The sequence below is a fragment of the Carassius auratus genome, unplaced genomic scaffold (genome assembly GCF_003368295.1).
Source record: "Carassius auratus strain Wakin unplaced genomic scaffold, ASM336829v1 scaf_tig00014207, whole genome shotgun sequence".
Taxonomy (NCBI): Eukaryota; Metazoa; Chordata; class Actinopteri; order Cypriniformes; family Cyprinidae; genus Carassius; species Carassius auratus.
Window position 1 is genome coordinate 725,768 of NW_020524479.1, and position 19,624 is coordinate 745,391.

At 35.8% G+C, this 19,624-nt stretch overlaps 1 protein-coding gene across 2 annotated transcripts in view; it reads right to left on the minus strand.

Moving 5' to 3' along the window:
• dennd4c (DENN/MADD domain containing 4C) overlaps positions 1-19,624 on the minus strand; it is a 78,140-nt gene that overhangs the window by 26,038 nt on the left and 32,478 nt on the right. For both annotated transcript variants that reach the window (XM_026247047.1, XM_026247046.1), the window contains exons 3-15: positions 17,926-18,178; positions 16,934-17,003; positions 15,388-15,557; positions 12,360-12,601; positions 11,439-11,505; positions 9,785-9,843; positions 7,593-7,737; positions 6,362-6,537; positions 6,144-6,244; positions 5,793-6,011; positions 4,950-5,095; positions 4,487-4,525; positions 3,750-3,880 (exon numbers count right to left, since the gene is read on the minus strand). In XM_026247047.1, the coding sequence (XP_026102832.1) occupies positions 3,750-3,880; positions 4,487-4,525; positions 4,950-5,095; positions 5,793-6,011; positions 6,144-6,244; positions 6,362-6,537; positions 7,593-7,737; positions 9,785-9,843; positions 11,439-11,505; positions 12,360-12,601; positions 15,388-15,557; positions 16,934-17,003; positions 17,926-18,178 (1,818 nt within the window). The remainder of the gene's footprint in view (positions 1-3,749; positions 3,881-4,486; positions 4,526-4,949; positions 5,096-5,792; positions 6,012-6,143; positions 6,245-6,361; positions 6,538-7,592; positions 7,738-9,784; positions 9,844-11,438; positions 11,506-12,359; positions 12,602-15,387; positions 15,558-16,933; positions 17,004-17,925; positions 18,179-19,624) is intronic.

Consider the following 19,624-nt stretch of genomic DNA (forward strand, 5'->3'; position numbering starts at 1 on the left):
GTTCTCAGGTCAAAAATTTATATGCGATTAAAATGCGATTAATTTCGATTAATTAATTACAAAGCCTCTAATTAATTAGATTCATTTTTTTAATCGAGTCCCGGCCCTAGTAAATATATTAAAAAATGTTAGTTTTTCCTAAATTATAGTTTTTGTGGAAAAGATGCAGTCTTTGTGTTAAATTAGGTGATATAGTCAATCTGCAGCAATTTCTATGAGAGGTTAGTTAAACACTAATACTACAAAGAATTTGAGCCAAATTTCACAAAGAAAATGGCACCTACTCCAAAAATATTGGCCAACTATCTATGAATTTCTTTGAAAACCACTTAGACAAACTTTCAGTGATGATAACCTACAATACTGTACATCTTGTCATTCTGATAAGCAATGAAGGTGTCAGAGCAAATTGCAGTGCTAAAAATTATCTTTAGTTGCCATTTTAGTAGGTTTTCTATTTAATTCAAGGAAAATATTTGCGAATCTATAACAATTCAATTCGCATATAAACTAGATTTGAATCTAATGTTTCGAATCTGAATTCTTTAAGTGCATTCACAGGATTATTTAAGTGCTTTCCCTAAATTCTTTAAATGAAAAATTACACAACAGCCTTTATAGTTAAAGAACCATAGGTTAGAGAAAAAAAAAAAAAAAAAACAACGACATGGCATACGTAAAAATGTATTAAGCCAAGATAAAAATAAAAATAAAAATTGCTTTAAAAGTATCAGATATAGGCTAATATTTTGTCACTCAAATGAGCCTGATGTCTGTTTGGTATAGCAACAAATGCTGCTTTCATGCATTAGATTTTCAGATAAACCTCACACTCTTATTTCAAGGTTGTTGTTAATGCTGTGGTTATTTTAACAGTTTTCTGTACATTCGGTTCAACAACATTATTAAAACACATTTATTATTCAATGGAACTGTGCGTATGCTTTAGACCAGAGATGTATAAAGTACTAGAGACCCATACTTGAGTAAAAGTACAAGTGCTCTATCAAAAAAGTGACTTGAGTAGAAGTTGAAGTGCTCTTTAGGCACCACACTTAAGTAGAAGTACTAAAGTATTCAACATTTTTTGCAAGTAGTCTATTTTAAAATTTACTACAAAGTAGAAGTATTGTGTTATGTAGCCATTAAAGAAAGTAGTCAAAAGTTTGAACATATTGTTTTTACTATTTCAAATGATTAACCTAAAGGACAATCACAATTCCTTTGACTGTAACTTCTTGTAAACAAAAAACGTTTACTAGGGTTAGTTAGCCCAATTTACAAAATTATGTTATTAATAACTTACCCTCATGTTGTTTCAAACCCGTAAGACATCAGAGGGTCATTTAGAATTTTTTGAAGCATCGAAAATACATTTTGGTCCAAAAATAGCAAAAACTACGACTTTATTCAGCATTCTCTTCCGTGTCTGTTGTAAGACAGTTCAAAACAAAGCAGTTTGTGATATCCGGTTCGCGAACGAATCATTCGATGTAACCGGATCTTTTTGAAACAGTTCACCAAATCGAACTGAATCGTATTAAATGGTTCGCATCTCCAATACGCATTAATCCACAGATGAATTAAGCTGTTAACTTGTTTAATGTGTCTGACACTCCCTCTGAGTTAAAACAAACCAATATCCCGGAGTAATTCATTGACTCAAACAGTACACTGACTGAACTGCTGTGAAGAGAGAACTGAAGATGAACACAGAGCCAAGCCAGATAATGACTCATTCACGAGTCAAGAACCGTTTCTGTCAGACGCGTCCGATTCGTGAACCGAGGAGCTGATGATACTGCGCATGTGTGATTTAGCGTGAAGCAAACCGACACACAGAGCGTCTAAACCGAACTGATTCTTTTGGTGATTGATTCTGAACTGATTCTGTGTTAATGTTATGAGCCCAGGTGTAGAGCTGAAGATCTTTGCCCGAACCCGATGGGACCCGTCGGGACCCGATGGGTTCGGTCGGGTTCGGGCTTAATTTCTATCATCTTACGCGGGCTCGGGCTCGCGCTCCGGTTTGCGAGGTAAACGAGCGGTCATGTGATGTGTTTCGATTAGCGCGAGAAAGATGCCAAAATGAATGCTGAGCAGGTGTAACGGAGGCTTGCCTCTGGTGATTTTTGGTTGCACCAGCAACTAAAGCAAACTCTGAGGTGTGGAGAAGTTTTGACCGTGTTTATAAGGAGAATAATGACGCACCATCAGTGAGCGCAGGAGCGCGCTGAAGACATCTACAGTGGTTTCAATCATTTTCCTCCACAAAAACATGTAGACCAAGCCTAATCTCTGTGAGTAAAGGTTTTTCAAATGATAACTAAATATTCATCGAGTCTTAAATGCATAATGTTGACAGAGTATATACGCTAATGTTGGCATTATTCTTTTATTAAATAAAGCAAATCCGGCGGAGCCTTTATCTTAATTTCGTTATTGCCAAATACCCATCTTAATTAAAAATGTATCTTAATTTTTTTTTTTAAATAACTCGTTTTTATTGGTGCGTTGATCTATTTATAGGTTAAATGAGTTTATGTCTAGAATGCTGAGATGTTACGATGTCACAGAGGACTTATTTTATTTCTTTATTCCAACTTCCAAGTGGTCTAGTCTATGTTAGGTATGAGTAAATTATGTTAAAACATGAATAAATTACTCATTGTTGACAAAAGGCAAAAGAGCTGTGTGTGTGCGCACATTTGAATAATGTCCGGCTGTAAACGGGTTCGGGCTTTAAAAGAGCTGTCAATCAAAATTTATTTGTCGGGCTCGGGCCGAAACCTGTCGGGCCTAACTTTTAAGGCCCGATTACAGCTCTACCCAGGTGCAGTCAACGCCAATGACGCCATTGCGTCAAACGCAAAAGAATCGGTGAACTGTTTTCTTCAACTGGTTTATTGAATCAAACTATCAGAAAGAACTAACATTACTGGTCATCCGAGAACCGATGCAAACGGTTCTTGACTCGTGAACGAGTCATTATCTGGCTTGGCTCGGTGTTCATTTCTCTCTTCACAGCAGTTCAGTCAGCATGCACATTCTTCTTAATCGCTTGATTCGCTCAATGATGTGCCAGCTTCATCAAACCTGCCATCTACAGTTCTGGCAGTGGTTTGTAATGGAATGATTCGTAACATTTTTATAATTGTAACGAGTAACGATGCAGCACATAAAAAAATATCAGAGTAAAAGTATTAAACTCAGCGAAAAAATGTACTGAAGTAAAAGTGGAAGTAAAGTGAAGTGCGAGCGCAATCCTGTGACAGTCACAGGTAGTTAGTGGAGCACGTGAAGGAGAGCAGTTTGAGATTGCTAAAATTAAATGAAATACAAACGACCAAGGAATAACATAAATTAGTGAAGTACAAGTGACCATAAAAAAAATAAATAAAAAAAAACTATAAAAAATTACTTGATGCAACTCTGTAAATCAGAAAAACACAAAGAAATGTAATATTTATAATAATAAAAATAATTCATTAAGTTTTAAAAGTATTTCAGTACAGAAATGTGAAGTGATCAGCTACTAACACAGCAGCAACAAAAACTACACAAACTAGTTATTGTTTTGCTCACATTTGCTTGTTTCTTTGTTAAAAGGTACATGCTATTTTATATTTAACTTAATTTCATTTAAATTAAATTTGTGTTCTTGTACTGGAACTGATATTCTGAATCATGGGATTTCACTAGGATTGTTACTGTAATGATGGTATTGTAATATCGTTACATGTGTATACCTATATTTGGGAGGGGGGTCAGGACCATCTTCTGGGGGTGGTTCCGGAGGCATGACGAAGACTGTGTGCTCACTCTTCTGTGACTCATCCAGTTCCATCAGCCTGGTGTCCTCAGATGACTCACCTTCAGCCTATGCAATGCAGTTATAGTCTTAATGCATGAATCACCCGTAATGTTTTCAAACACTAATGTGTGTGGCAATTTAAAGAGCTCATATGCTGACCAATATGGTCAACATCAACTTTTTTTTTTTTTTGCTTTCACCTTTAACAAGCACTCTGGCATGTAATATCCATCAGCTTGCAGACAGTTCCTGGAACTTTCCATTACTCTCTCCACATTATTCCCATGCTAAGAGTGTTTAGATAAATTATGTGCCAATGCACCCAACAGCAGATGGTAGGGTAAATTATTTACTCCACTAAACCAACTGCTCTGCATATGAAGACCAATATCCATCTGTTCCTACATATCCTTTAACTGCAGGTCTAAGACTAAAAATCCTTTATCACATTTATGTCTTTAAAGCTGCCACAACAAAACAGATCTGAGGACAGTAAAACATGAGCCATGTTTAATATCAGCTCCATCTGATGCAATCAGGTCTTCTATTAGAAAAAGAAAAAAAAAAAACCTGGCCAGTTTGTGTTTTGCTTTACTTTGCCTTACACTGGGTGTAACACTAATGTGACATCAAGCATGACACAGAAACACCTAACTGATAGGAGTGGCTCACCTTTGTACCCTTTTCTGTTCCTTTGTCGGAAGGAAAAAGCTGAAAGAGAGACGTTGGAAACAATTTCAATAATAGGAAACTCTGCATGCTCTGTTCTTGACATAGGGAGATAAGCTTCCTATTAGTGCTTCAGAAACTAAAATACTCAAAAACAAATTTTTCATAGCTCCTTTTTTGCTTTTGTTTTTTCATTTTGTAAAATAAAATGGGGTGTTTCACTCTGAAAAATCTGCTATATAATGGTGGATGTTCAGAGTGGCTGCCATGTTGTAATGACGTATTTTAAAAGCTTGGTAGTAGTTTCCTTTGTTGTTGCTAGTGTATAAACCAGGGTATTGCTATATGGTTGCTAAAGTGTTTTGAGTTTGAAAATTTCTATAAAAAGAGAAAGAGAGAGCGAGATAAAGAGAGAGAGAGAGAGGGGGGGGGTGGCTCATGCATTGCAATCCAGTCAAAATCTTACTTTTCCAATGCAGTCATCAAAGAAAGCCAAGCTGGTGTCTTTGTCACTAACAAAAGTACATTCCTCAATGAAGCGGATGAAGATCTGAGTCTTGGTGAGCTGAGAGTAGAATTTCTGATGTGCACGATCTCTACTCTTTAAGAATCCTAAAGAAGAGACATCAGAATTATTCAGTGACTAATCAGTTGTAGCTCAATACTTTGACAATTACATTTTATACATGCACATATAGAGACATGCTTTGTTATACATTTTCATCTATGTCTGTTAGCTTTGAGACTAGCTGTATGCAAATGTAGCCCTAATAGCTTAACTATTAAACGCATTTAAACATTGTTCTTAAACATTGTGTGAACTAATGGAGCAAAGAGATTGTGTAAAATTAGTGTAAAATGAGTTATGAAATAAACACTCTAGAATAAGAATGTCCCTCCTTTGATACCACCTGACTAGCATTAGCAAGTAGCAAATCAGGTTCATGGCCGTGATATTAACAACAGGCTACTAGCTATTACAAAAAGGGGAGGAGCTCTTCAATATGCCACAATAAGAAATGGGACATCCTATAGCAGGAATCCTCAAATCTGGCCCACGAGATCCACTTTCCTGCAGAGTTTAGTTCTAACCCTAATCAAACATACCTGAGCATGCCAATCAATGTCTCCAGGATCATTAGAAAATCACATATAGGTGAGTTTGATCAGAGATGGAGCTAAACTCTGCAGCACATTGGCCCTCCAGGGCAAGATTTGAGGAACCCTATCCTACAGTCTTGTGGACCTTGGACACAAAACTAAGATCTCATATCACTACACAGAGCCACTATTTGGCTGGTAGAGTTACCTTGCAGGTCATAGAGCGAGTCTGCAGCAGTAGCTTTCTCAGAAGGTGCTTGTGTGATTGGTTTGAGGTAGGTTCGGTAGCCCTTCAGTATGGATGCCATAAAGCGCAGGAACGCCTCCTGAATCTCCATCTCCAGCTCTGTCTTTTTCTTATGCCAGGTGAAGTCTGCCTCGATAGGGGTCATCTCCACTGCCAAGCCTTCTAGTGCTGTACGCCGAACTGTATTGAAAAAACCCTCACATAGGTCATACACAGTCACAACTTTTTTTTTACTGAAAAAATTTCAGAGATGCAGCAGAAGGAGATAATTTTAATGCATAAAGAAGCTGTAAAGGTGAAAGGAAATCTTACCAGTGGCAAGCTGGTGGTGAAGATTTCCTAAGGAGTTGATGAGACCTTTGCACGGCTTCTTTGGGAGGTTCTTCCAGTTACTATTTCTTTTTTCATCAGACCTTAAAAAAAAGGGGGGGGGGGAAGGTAAATATCACAAAAAAATATATATATATTTAAAATATAACAAATAGCAAAAAATTCCAAAATGTTTAATCTTAAAGTTCAAGGGTGCTCACAAGTATATAGTGTTGGTGTCCAAGTCCACACAGACCACATCAGGTGGGGGATCGTAGAGGTCAAAGTATCTAGAGTCAACGCCCACAATGAAGGGACATGGTGCATTGAGGACCCCCGCCAGAGACAGAGGGCAAAGAGGGATATATGGACACTGCCACTGGAATGGGAAGATCATCTAGACGGAGATGATAATGACAATGGTGTCCCATTTATTAATATAAAAAATTATCAAATATTTTCATTCCATTCTGGACAATTGGTTTAAATGAGAACACACTTTAACAGTACTTTCATTTACCCTACTTGCAATTTACATTTACAAACATTTTGTGCTAGGGATGCACCAAAATAAATATTCTGGGCTGAAACCAAAACCACAAAATTCCGGATGCACTTGACTGAAAACCAAAACTGAAAATACTTTGTAATATTATATTACAATTTGTAATATTTATTATTTTATTAAATATTATGATGTAATTTTGTAAGACTTTTTAACTTAACTGAAGCCCAGAAAATAACCACACTTTTACTGAAAGTAATATATAAAAAATGCAAAGAAAATATATAATTCAATATTGATGTTTTATTTTTATTCAGTTCTATGCAACAGAATCAGATATATTTTTTTGACTAATTGTCCAAATAATGTATAGTCCTACTACAAAGCAGTTCTTATCAGAGCATGTGAGCACAACATAGTAGTGAGCAGATCTGTGAAGAAGATGATAACAGTATTTTAACTGTTGCCCAGTATAGCTGTAGTACACTGCAAACAGAAACACTACAAGCACACTACATACAAATTTCCTGTTGGCACCTTATTTGAGTGGACTTTGCTTTTCCGGTAAGTTAGAGCGGTGAATAACATAAGTGGAATGCACATTGATAGAGCGGAAAACGAAGTTGGGCTTCACACCACGCAATGACGATAGCTAGAGGGAGAACGAAACCTGCGTGCTGAAAACTGTTGAACAGTTTGACAAAGTTTGGCCGTTTTTGTCTTTTGCCAGTGCATTCCTATTTTGTGCTTAGTGCCATTTGCCATGTGTGAATTCAAATTTTGATTATAGGGGATGCAGAAGACTTTCATTATCTGGCATAATTTATTAAGATTATAGCACATCAGTGTACATGGTTCTGAATCTGTAGAAGGTTTTTTATGTTTTTGCTGTGAAACATCGTACAAAGTAGCAAACAAATTCATTGTTTTCAAAGTCAAACACTCACCGCCACAACAGCCTCAGCCACCCCAGTCAGTACAGCTGGTCTCAGGGAGTGCAACAGGATCTTGCTTTCCAGCAGGATAAAGTGAAGCAGTGTGGCACAATTTTCTGGGCCCAGATTCATCAGCAGTGTACTGTAGTCTGCTCCACTGAAGAGCAGAGAAGAGGAAGAGTGGAAAATAATCGAAATATCAGAAGCTAATTTTACAGAAGTGGTTTAAATTCACGGTAAAAGGACATATTTCATATTGATATATTTCAAAACACTCAATAAGGTTTAGATTGTCATTGTTCTGAAAGGTGAATATTCCTTAGTATTACTTCAAATCTATTATTATTTATTACTTTATTATTTACTTCTCTTTTCTCTTCAAAAGGTTTAAGAACAGAAAAGTAAATTGACTGTTCATCAGCTAGAAAAATATATATATACGTATCAGTATAACTGTGGTGTGGACTTCCTTAATCTCATGAAATTAAAACAAACATTAAAACTTTATAGTTATTGTTGTTGTTATAGTTATTGTCCTTGGTGTGAACCGATCTTAAAGGGATACTCCACCCCATGTCGTTCCAAGACCGTAAAAGCTTTGTCCCAAAGAAGAACAAAGCTTTTACGGGTTTGGAACGACATGGGGGTTAATGTCAGATTTTCATTTTGGGATGAAGTATCCCTTTAACAGTGAAACTACTTTTCTAGGATTAATTTCTGATTAAGTGTTACCAGTGTAATATCTGTGTTTGGAATTTGCTCCATTTTAAACAGTCATCAATCTAAAAATATATATAAAAAAATAAAAATTAAAAACTCAATGTAATTCCTTGCCCAACAGACACTGTAACACTGTGATTTTTATTTTACCTAGAAAAAAATTAAATCATACTAGTTTGGAACAACATGAGATTAGGAATTTTCATTTTTGGGTGGACTATCTCTTCAACAGCATTTCAAAATGTATCTGTCTCTGATCTGACCTAATTAAACTACCACTACTCCAACTGAAAGGAAAAGATGGAAGAATTTCCTTTGGAAAAAATGGATGTTAAATATGACCAGCCATTCTTGTCTGACTTCAAACTGCAGCTCTGCTGGCCAGAATTAGATAAAATGACATTCTAAAATAGAAAAGGTCATAGGTCTGACTCGATACATCTGGATTCATGAAATGATATACAGTGGCTACAAACACTTTAAGACAATTAAATCATTTTAAAAAATATGAATGATATATCAAAATAAATATCAATATTTTAGCTGCTTGTTCAGTATAACTAGCGAACAACGTAATTGACGTAATAATACAGTTACCTTATGAAGTCTACGTAAAAAAATAAATAATAACACACACACACACACACACAGCACTGTGCAAAAGTCTTAGGCCACTTGTATTTTCACCAAAAATAAATGGTTTTAAGTCAGGTATTTCTATGTTTTGCTGTAGTGTGTCTGTAATAAATATCCGTTTACATTCCCAAACATTATTTTTGACATTAAATGTGATTATTGTTTGCACATAGTGTGTGACAGCAGCCAGTGCTCCACACAGAGATCCGATCTCATCATCATTCAGTCCATCTGGAATAACATGAAAAAACAGAACAAACTGAGAGAGACTAAATCCAGAAGAACTTTGGCAATGTCTCCAAAATGCTTCAAGAAACCTGCAAAGCTACTGTACTATACAAAGTTTTAGGCACTTGTGTAAAAATGCTGTAAAGTGAGGATGCTGTCAAAAATAATGCCATAAATAGATAGTATTAATTAACTGACCAAATTAAATCAACATTTGATGTGACCACATTATTTTTCAGGTAGCTTTGTAAGTAGGTTTCTTGAAGTGTCTTGGAGACATTGCCACAGTTCTTCTGGATTTAGTCTGTCTCAGTTTGTTCTGTTTCTTCATGTTATTATTCCAGACAGAGTGGATGATAGTGAGATCTCTGTGTGGGGCACTGGCTGTTGTCAAACTCCTTGTGCAAACAAAAATCTCACTAGATCTAAAATCTGTCAGATGAAAGCCAAAGTCTCACAAAATACTGTGGGAAACACTTCGGTTTCATTAAGATTTTACAACCAGAAACTATCCATACAAAAATGAATCATTATTATATGCCACTTGTTTAATATTTCATTATCTATAACAACAGTATCTTCACCTATGTCCATACCTTAATTAAACAGAAATAATTTACCTTAGTGGTAAAGGTGTACAGACAGGTTGGGACAGGATTAAGGTGTCATGTGCCGACAGCTTATGGGGGGAAAAATAGATCTGGCATTACCTAAACAAAGTCTAAACAATCCGTTGTGACAAAAATTCATACAAATACATAACATAAATTTATATAACTCTATAAACAATTATACACAGATGAGCCAAAATACTAAGACCATCTCCCTAATATCCTGTAGGTCCTCTGTGTGCTGTCAAAACAACGACACCTTGACAACACCCTGGCATGGACCTTACAAGACCCTTGAGGGTATCCGGTATACTATGATATCTGGCATCAAAATGTTAGCAGCAGATCTTTCAAGTCCTTTAGGTTTGCGAGGTAGAGGTAGATGGATCGAAATTGCTGGTAAGGATGTCCACAAATGCTCAGTTTGACTGAGATCAGGTATATTTCAAAGGGCAGGGCAACACCTAGAACTCTTCATTATGTTTCATTATAAAACCATTCCTGAACAATGTGTGCAATGTTGCAGGGTGCATTATTCTGTTAAAAGAGGCCACTTCCAACAGGGAACACCATTGTCATGAAGGGGTGTACCTGGTCTGAAACAATGTGTAGGTAGGTAGCACTTGTCAAATTTAGCTATATTTAGGAATATAGCTAAGAGTAGGGCTGTGTGATTAATCTGAATCAAATCTAAATCGCGATTTGAGACGTTGCGATTTGCTAACTGCAAGAGCCTGCGATGTGGATGCGATATTACTCTGTTCCAGAGCATATGTTTGACTGCTAGCCTTCAGTGACCATCTTACTAACCAACTTACTAACTCCTTTCTTCCCAGCTCTGCTCTTAGCCAACTGTGTAAACGCCCACCATTAAAAAACAAAACGGAAAGCAGGAGCGAGACAAAGTGGGATTATGGCGTCTACAGGGTTAGGTCAATAGTTAGGCAAATTAAAACTTAAGAAAAACATTATGTAACTTAAACTTTGAAAAGACAGACAACTAACAAAAAAGATAATATACAAGAGTTGTGTCACAATACACATCAAGAGCATCTCTTATTGCATGTTACGCTATTCCCAGTTCGGAAGACCGCACACACAACCTTTGTCTCTGAATGTTTCTCATACTCGCTCCTCTCTTCCTCATGCGGCGTGAATCCCGCATCACGGACGAGCCGTTCACACTTGCCGCACTCACACAGTCTGTTTTGTAATGCTCGGTTATACTCGCGTGCGGCCCTGCACCACAAATCTCCACGAGCGCATCTGGCAGTATGAATGAGGCTCGACGCACGTGAGCAACCTACGTCGACTCACGCCTGGATCCGCATTTAAAACTAATGTAAATTCAGTCTAACTGACAGTGCATCCTAGTGCCTTCCCTTCCCTAGATAAACAATATCAAAAGCAACCTTCTTCCACTTTTCTAATGTCCAGTTCCTACACTTTCGATGGTCGACAGGGGTCATTGTAGACTCTAAGACTGTTCTGTGTGATCTTTGATCTTTATTCCTGCCTATCTTGCTTGCATCCACAATACTTTCAACAATATTTACTTCACCTGTGTCTGGTCATAATGTTTTGGCTCATCAGTGTATTGTTACAAGTATTAAATGTATAACTTTGAAATCCAGAATAACAGAGAAAAAACTATCCTTCTTACCTGGACCAGTATTCTTGGCCTCTGAGGAGAAGGGAAGGAGACATTGTGCATGAAATGGGATATGTGTCTAAAAAAAAACAAAAGAAATCAATCACATTAACCCAACTCATAGACTGATATCACAATGAAACAAATGACCTCTTTTGTTAAACACATGGCTAGGTGATTTACTATTACAAATATACTGATAACAGTCAATGCAGAGCTTTCCAAATCAGTCATTTATGGGGTTCCATTATGGTTACTATGCTGCCTATGTAGTAGAGCTGGGACGATAAATCGACACAGAATCTATTCGTAGACTGATTCTTAGATTTTCAGAAAGCATCGCGATTCCTCTGGAATCAATTCGGAGTTTAGATTTTAACAGCAGATGGCACTCTAATCTAGTTTTTAATCTGCACACTCAAATGCTCATGAAGAAGAGTGCTAAAAAGCGCTTGTGCATTCGGCTGAGTCATGTAATTTCATCTCAGCTTAGAAATTTGTGACGGGAGAATAATGTAAACAGTCCACTGTGAACACCTTAATTTACCGTAATTCGCTTCAACCTTTTCAAATTTTATGAATTATTATTTTAGGTTCAAGCGCGTGTAAGGATTTGGAAACGATTAGAGTACTTCTGTTTCTAAAACATGCAGTGCCATCTGCTGTTCAAAACTAAGCTCAGAACGGATTCAAGAAAGAATCGCGACGATGCAGAATCATTTCTCGATTCACGATGCAGTTATTTATTTTTCCCAGCCCTACTATGTAGATATTTTTTTTTAGGTTTTGGAATAGATTCAGATTGTGCAACATAATGTAATTGTCATCTTTACTTTTTATTGCAGTAATGTTGTCTCTATTTTTTTTGTGTTTTTAAAAAAATTTAATAAAAAATCGTAGTGAACTGCAGTTGAAGTAAGAATCTGTTTGTACTTCTCAATGGGCAGAGGGTTGACTCCATTGGCTGACAGCTTGTAAAGGAACATTAGGAACTTCCTGAAGGACTCAAAGAAAGGCCAGCGGGACAGCAGACAGATGCACTTGTTGGTGTTGACTGTGCGGTTGGGTATGGCCTTCTTGTCCACAGTGGAGACCAGACCTAGCTGGATCTTTTGTTTCTCGCTGAGACCGTCCACAGGATACGGTTCGTAGAACTGTATCCCAGCTCCATACACCTGCAGAAGGGGAACAAAAACAGGACACAGTTAAATTGTTTTTTTTTTTTTTTGCAATTTCAACTTATGCCATCCATTAGATCTTAACAGATTCAGATGGAATTATCGGTCTTTCACATAAGGTAATTTGAAATTAAATCTGTAATACATGTCTCCACAATTAAAAGAATGAAAATTGCAAATTTTGCACCACACATATAGCTGAATGACAATAGTATCCAGGCCCGACGTCAAGGGGGGGGCTTGGGGGGGGCGTTCTGAAGCCCCCCTGTAATGATCTGAATGACCCACCCCTCCACCCCCAGTATACTGTATGATTTTAAACTTGGAAGGCAATCTCAAACAAATGTGATTTCAAATGAGTGGTATCCCTCGGATTTGATTTGTGCCACTTCAGAATCAATTTGACCCCCTTCATCCATGCTGATTTTAACCATTCGATGTGGATGGTCACTGCTGTATTGGTCACAACATTCACTGCTAAACTCAAACTTTTTTTTTTTTATTTGCAGTCTGGCGCTGCCTATAATGTATTACAATAATACCACATATAGTTTTATACCACATAAAATGTATTTAAAATGTAGGTTTCAGACATTTAAATTAATCAATTCAACACAATTATTTGTTAGATAGACACAGTGTTTGTGAGTTTTTTAAAGCTGGAGTCTGAACAAGTAGGTAACAAGTCTGTTTTATCTGACCAACTGAGAAAAAAAAGTATTGCAATTAGGGCTGTCACTTTTTATGCTGCTTACTCGTGCTGCTGTTGTTTGTGCCTGTTCTGAATTTTTTTATTTTTCATTTAGCCTAATGTTGTGAGATATGCATAGTGGCACTTCATATAAGTTGGTATTCTAAGTTGATAACCTGCTGTTTCAAACATTAAGTAATAATCCAGATAGTCCTGTTTATGACTCACTGTTAATACATTTGTGATTGAATCTCCATTAGGCTATGGTGTTTTTTTTGTTTGTTTTTTTATGTGCGGGGGGAGGGGGGTCACGTAGATATTCGAATATATTCGAATACATTGCATGATATTCGATATCTGTTTGAATTTGATTTTTCTCAAAAGTGACAGCCCTAATTACAATAAATCGTACTACCAAAGGTGAATAGTAAAAGGGTTCAAATGACGTTGCTAAAATGAACATTATTTGGTGTATTTGGTGTAATGTGAAATGTGTTTATGTGGTTTAAGGTAAAAAAAAAAAATTAATAAAAAAAAAAACACTATTTCCCACATACTGTACATTGTTCTGTACATATTTTTTCTCCACTATGCCCCGCTTTTCTGAAACACGTAATTGTTTTTACAAAGCTCATCAGTCTGAAAAGCGAGGTGTGCTCTGATTGGCCAGCTATCCAGTGCGTTGTGATTGGACAAATGTTACACCCCTCACCATACTGTAGGGGTGTCCCGGTCAGAACACCAGCCCACATGACAAAAACAACAAAACCCATTACAAACGAGATGAGTGGGAACATAATTACTATTTTTAAAATAACTTATGATGTGTTCACACTAAATGCAAAGCAAATATGCTCATCGTGTCCCTCGCTTATAGATTGCTCGCAGAATGATTTTCGCGTCACATGTGCTGTTTTTATTTGTGTAATGTGATAAACATCCCACGAGTATAACCATGGTGAGGATAAGTACAATTGCTGCTTTGTACCTGTTGTGGAAGTCCCAAAAATGCTGGAAAGGCAAAGGCAGATGTGTCTGGGCTCACAGCACCATACAGAGGTGCAACTTGATTCTAAAGTTGTATCATAGATTTCGGGGTGCCCGCAAACAGCTTCAATAATGCACTCCTCCATTTTCTGATTCAACCTGATGTTCTGATGAGCTCTTTGCTGATTGGCTTGCACGAGAACATGTCAGGCGAATTTTCCCCTCAAGTTGAAATTTTTTAACTTGCGCGGAAGAATGGATTGAGGCAAATATCCATGTTCGTGGCAAAGACGCAAATTCGTTTCCATCCATGTCTTTGCATTGACTTTGTATGTAATGTAAGGTAATCTCGCAAATACTGCAAATAATTAAATTACTGTTTGGTGTGGATACACCATTATACTGTCTTTTTATACGTTGCGTATAAAACCATGTCTGCATTTGTGAACAGCTAGAGTGAGGAAACGGCAGGGGGCTAGAGTGAGGAACGGGTGGCTGCTAGAAAGAGCAACAGCCTAGAGTGAGGACCCCTTTAAATCTAACGATCTACTTTTTTCTCAAATTGTTAATGTTAACAAACATTAGCATTGTGTGACTGTGTCTGTATTAGTGTGTAGATTTCAGTTTCTGTACAGTCTAATCTCTAATTATGACACCATTTGATTTTCATTTAAAGAAATTATTTTTAAACCAAAAGGCAAATTCTTCCTAAGAACTGGTTCTCGTTAAAATACAAATATTTTGTGATCCCACTTAGGCTATCTGTAATCAGATGCACATTTAAAACTGGAATATAATCTAAATTCAGTCACATGAATTTCATAAACACACAATCCTTTCTGGATTACAATCCACCATCATATTCCAGCTGCTGTGAGAAAAGGCTACGGTATAAAACGATCCTAGGTAACTATAAAGTTCACAATATTCTTCTCCTAGTTTAATGGTGACTCAATTTTATTTATGTTAATCCAGAAGATCAGATTCTGAGAATGAGCATTATAAAGTTTAAAATAAATAAATTAATGTACTTTCACTTACAGACATTTGACAATCAGAATACACCCCCCCCCCCCCCAACTGACATCGATAGATTTTTATTTACCTTTTCTCCATTGGAGTTGGTGAGGACAAATGTGGAGAAGACAGGTAAAGGGTAGCGTGTGTTAGGAGCCCAGCACTCAATCTTGGCCCCCATAGGAAGGCAGAATAGGGGTACAGACTCAGAGAGGGGAAATGATTCATAGTCCTCCTCAGGATAGCGAAAGATCAGACCTGCAAATGGAATGATTCATTAGAACCATTGTTGTTGAATGTTCGCCATGTTTCTATGATAAGATACCATTGATATCCAGTCTTATGGAATCAGCATTAATGCTATTTAAAAATATGCTATAAAAAAAAAAAAAGAAGACAAAAAGAAAAAAACATCCTCTTGATGTAAGTGGAGTTATTTCATTGTGATTAACACGTCATGTGACAGGAAGTGATGCAACATGGAGAGAAACTGGCTGCACTGCTGCCAACTCTCGCAAGACAAATTAGCAACTAAAGTGTCAATAACAAGCCCAGTATTTATTTTTTATTTTTATCATCAATATTATTATAAATTATTTAATACCAATAAAGGAGCCTGCAACATATTAAACAAACTACTCCTTTACCTAAAAAAGTAAAAACAGAAGTTATTTTACAAAAAATCAAAAGTCGGAACAATAGTCATCACCTGTGAGCAGAATAAGATTAGAGAGATGGAAAAGAAGAAGAACACAAGAGTTTCCAAGAGGAGCTGTAACAGTCACATATTTATAGCCTAATAAAATACATGCAAACCAAATGTACATACTGTACATTATTATAAGCCAACTTTTTTTTTTTATGGTAATAAAGCCCATGATAATACATTACAAAAACACTTTAAAAATGTAAAACTACCTAATTAAAAAAACTCATCCCACTCCTCTATTATGTCTACCATAATTTCTTGGATTACATCTTCACGCTGAATTGCGCTACAGCACTTATAATACTGCACTAATTGACCTTTAACTGTGAGCAGACACAGTGCCAATCAATACACTGGAGACGAAAATAAATGTAAAGAAACAAGAAAGAAAGTTACTTGTCAGATTTTCTTAACAAGCAACAATATTTTTTAAAATAAGCCCAAAAAACTGATTTTTTTTTTTTTCACACAACTTTACAAAAAAAAAGAAAAGAAAATAAAGCAGCCCAAAGTTGTGACTGACTGGTTGCTGACAAAAAGTGAACTCTGACATTAAGATCATGACCACCATACTAAAGCATAAAAGCAGTCAGCCTTTAAACTTATCAAACAGACATTATTTTACAGAGCCCTGGGACCTTTTTGGGATTTCTTTACAAACAAACAAAACCACTGCAAAATGCACATACTGCACATCAATCAGTTTGCAGTTAGTGCTTATTTTCAGTAAATCTCAGCAGAGAGGAAATGCTGCTTACTGTGAAATGTGCACTGACATTTAAACAAGTCTCTAAGAACACTGTTAGAAAGCTTCTGACAGAAAAAAATAATAAATCATCTGTCATCAGAGAAATTAATTTAAAAAAATGTGGAGAAAGACAGATAGATGGACGGACAGAAACTGGTGGCAGAGATGGAGACTTACCAGCCTTATAAGCAATGGAGTTGGACGCAGACACTGACTTCTTGTAACACAAAAATACACTCGATCCCCACTGAGTATGAAAAAGGGGAAAAAAAAGGAAAAGAAACAAATTAACTGAATTCCTGAATTATATTTTGTTCATAAAAGAGCTCAACAGCTAGTAGCACACTGAGGAAACCTCTATGAGCCATTTTTTGAGGGATCCTGAATCATTAATTAAAAGGCAATGACCTATTTCTTTGGAGTACTGTTAACTGCTTAAAGATATGTTATAATAATGTCATAACCATACTGATATGAGTGTTGCTCGAGTAGAAAAACATTATTATTCTTATGACATATTATTAATAGTAGTAGGGCTTTTAATTTTTAATGTAATTAATTACATGATGTGCTGATTAATAAATAAAAATTAAATCCCAAATTTATTACACATCAATTCTGACTGAGAAATTATCCCACAAACATTATTTTGTTAGATAAGAAAAGCAATATTTTTACTTGACAGAATTTATACACAAACTCTTGATACAATTCGGCCATAGTTTTTGGTTGTTGTTGTGAATCTGCATCTACAGTGGAATTTAGATATATTTACACAAACTCACAAATTAAAAATTAATCTATAAAGCAGCTATGTAACCCTAACTCAACACTAAGAACAAGTTATTAATTTACAGGTAACACTTTATTTTAAGGTGTCCTTGTTACCCGTTACATGCACTGTAATAATACAAATACTGTAATAACAATAAATTATGCATTTTACATGTAAGTAACCCTAAACCAAACCCTAATCCTAACCATATAGTAAGTACATGTAGTTAATAATTATTACCCAGTACTTAAATGTATATAATTACACTGTAACAAGGACACCTTAAAGTAACCAATTCACGTTACTTGCCATTTATTTGTGTAATTACATTGCAACAAGGATGCCTTAAAATACAGTCTAACTGGATGTGATTTTAAATAAATGCTGAACTCACCAAGCCACAGTTTAGGTTCTTGTCAACTTTACAGAAAGTGTGAGGAGGAGTCTCATTCTTGTTTGTGATGATGACGCAGATGTCAGTCACAGCCAGTGAGTTCTGGGGCTGGACGGGGGGTGCGCGGCGATATGTGATGAATATTCGCTGGGATGTGGCAGAGCTGTTGTTTACATTTGCACAGCGGCCAAATGGTGTAGCTTCAATGATCTCACAACCCTGAATGAGACGCTCTTTTCCCTCATATAGGACCCTACAACAAAGAACAAGCACTAATCAGCAACTTAACTCACAGAAAACAGAAAATAACCCATTAACAAGTACCCTTAGGCTCTTCTTGTGATGGCATTACATTAGCATTAGCAAGGTCTGTGTAAACGTGTCCAGCCATGGCACAACAGGGTTTGTATGCAAGGCAGTGAAAAGAGAAGAGGAAATGTGGAACACAGATTCTTTCTACATAAGTGCAATGAACAAAGTATATACGCCAATGAAAACCTAAATTATATCAGTTCTTCACCTAAAGTGATTAAGACTCTTTAACCCTCAATCAACCTTTGTGACAAATTTGGACAAAATCTTCTTTATTTTTTATAGTTTCCTTAATCTGAGTGGTACAAGACTCGGCTACTTTCCTGTTTTCCATCTGAACACGCACACTCAATTCAACAAAGTTCAATGGTGGAGAAAAAAACAAAAGACTTTTAATTTGTCCTTTGTGGACAAAAGTGGGCACCCACTGGAAATTAATTGGAAATACTAAAATGTAGACCTTTGTGCCCAAATTTATCCATGACGGACAATTTAAAAGTTAAAAGACTTGGATTAATGTTTTAGAAAGAAGTCCTTTATGCCTCCGAGGCTGCATTTAATTGACAAAAAAATTTTAATTTGCTCAAAAAAAGTAAGGACCTGATGTCACTCTAACACAAATCAAAAGTAATCAAGTTTACTCTTTAGTCTACAATAAAGCAATGTTAAGCAAGCCCACCTAATTATCATTAAAAAAAGAATAATAATAATAATAATAATAATAATAATAATAATAATAATAATAATAAATGTTGCAATATTTAAATATGGTAAGAAATTCATTTGGGAATTAATATAAAAGTAAATGAAAATATACATTTAAAAAAAAGGAATGAATAAAAACTAAAGCATTTAAAATAAATAGTGAAAATAATAAAGCTATGCAAAATTAAATTCAATTATATTTGAATTGAATTCTATATATATATATATATATATATATATATATATATATATATATATATATATATATATATATATATATATATATATATATATATATATATAACAGTAATAATTGTATTTTAATAACTAATTATCAAGTCATTTATAATTTTTTTTCTATTAAATTATAAAAAAATATTTTTCCAGAACAATTATTATTTTCATTTCATCGTAGTAAAGGATAAGTCCAAGTACCATGCATATTTTACTAGGCTACTCGCAATGTTATGAGGATGAAAAATTAACAGAAGGGGAGATTTAAAATGCAGAGGCTTGGAAATCCCCCCATCCCAGCAAATCGCAAGCATATGTGTCATGCTTAGATGCATGATATGATATAAGCATTTGCTTCTTTACAAAAAATAAATGTATCATGTTGGTAGTTACAAGTTATTTTATTTATTTATTTTTATAAATCACCTTTGTGTTTTTTGTCATAATT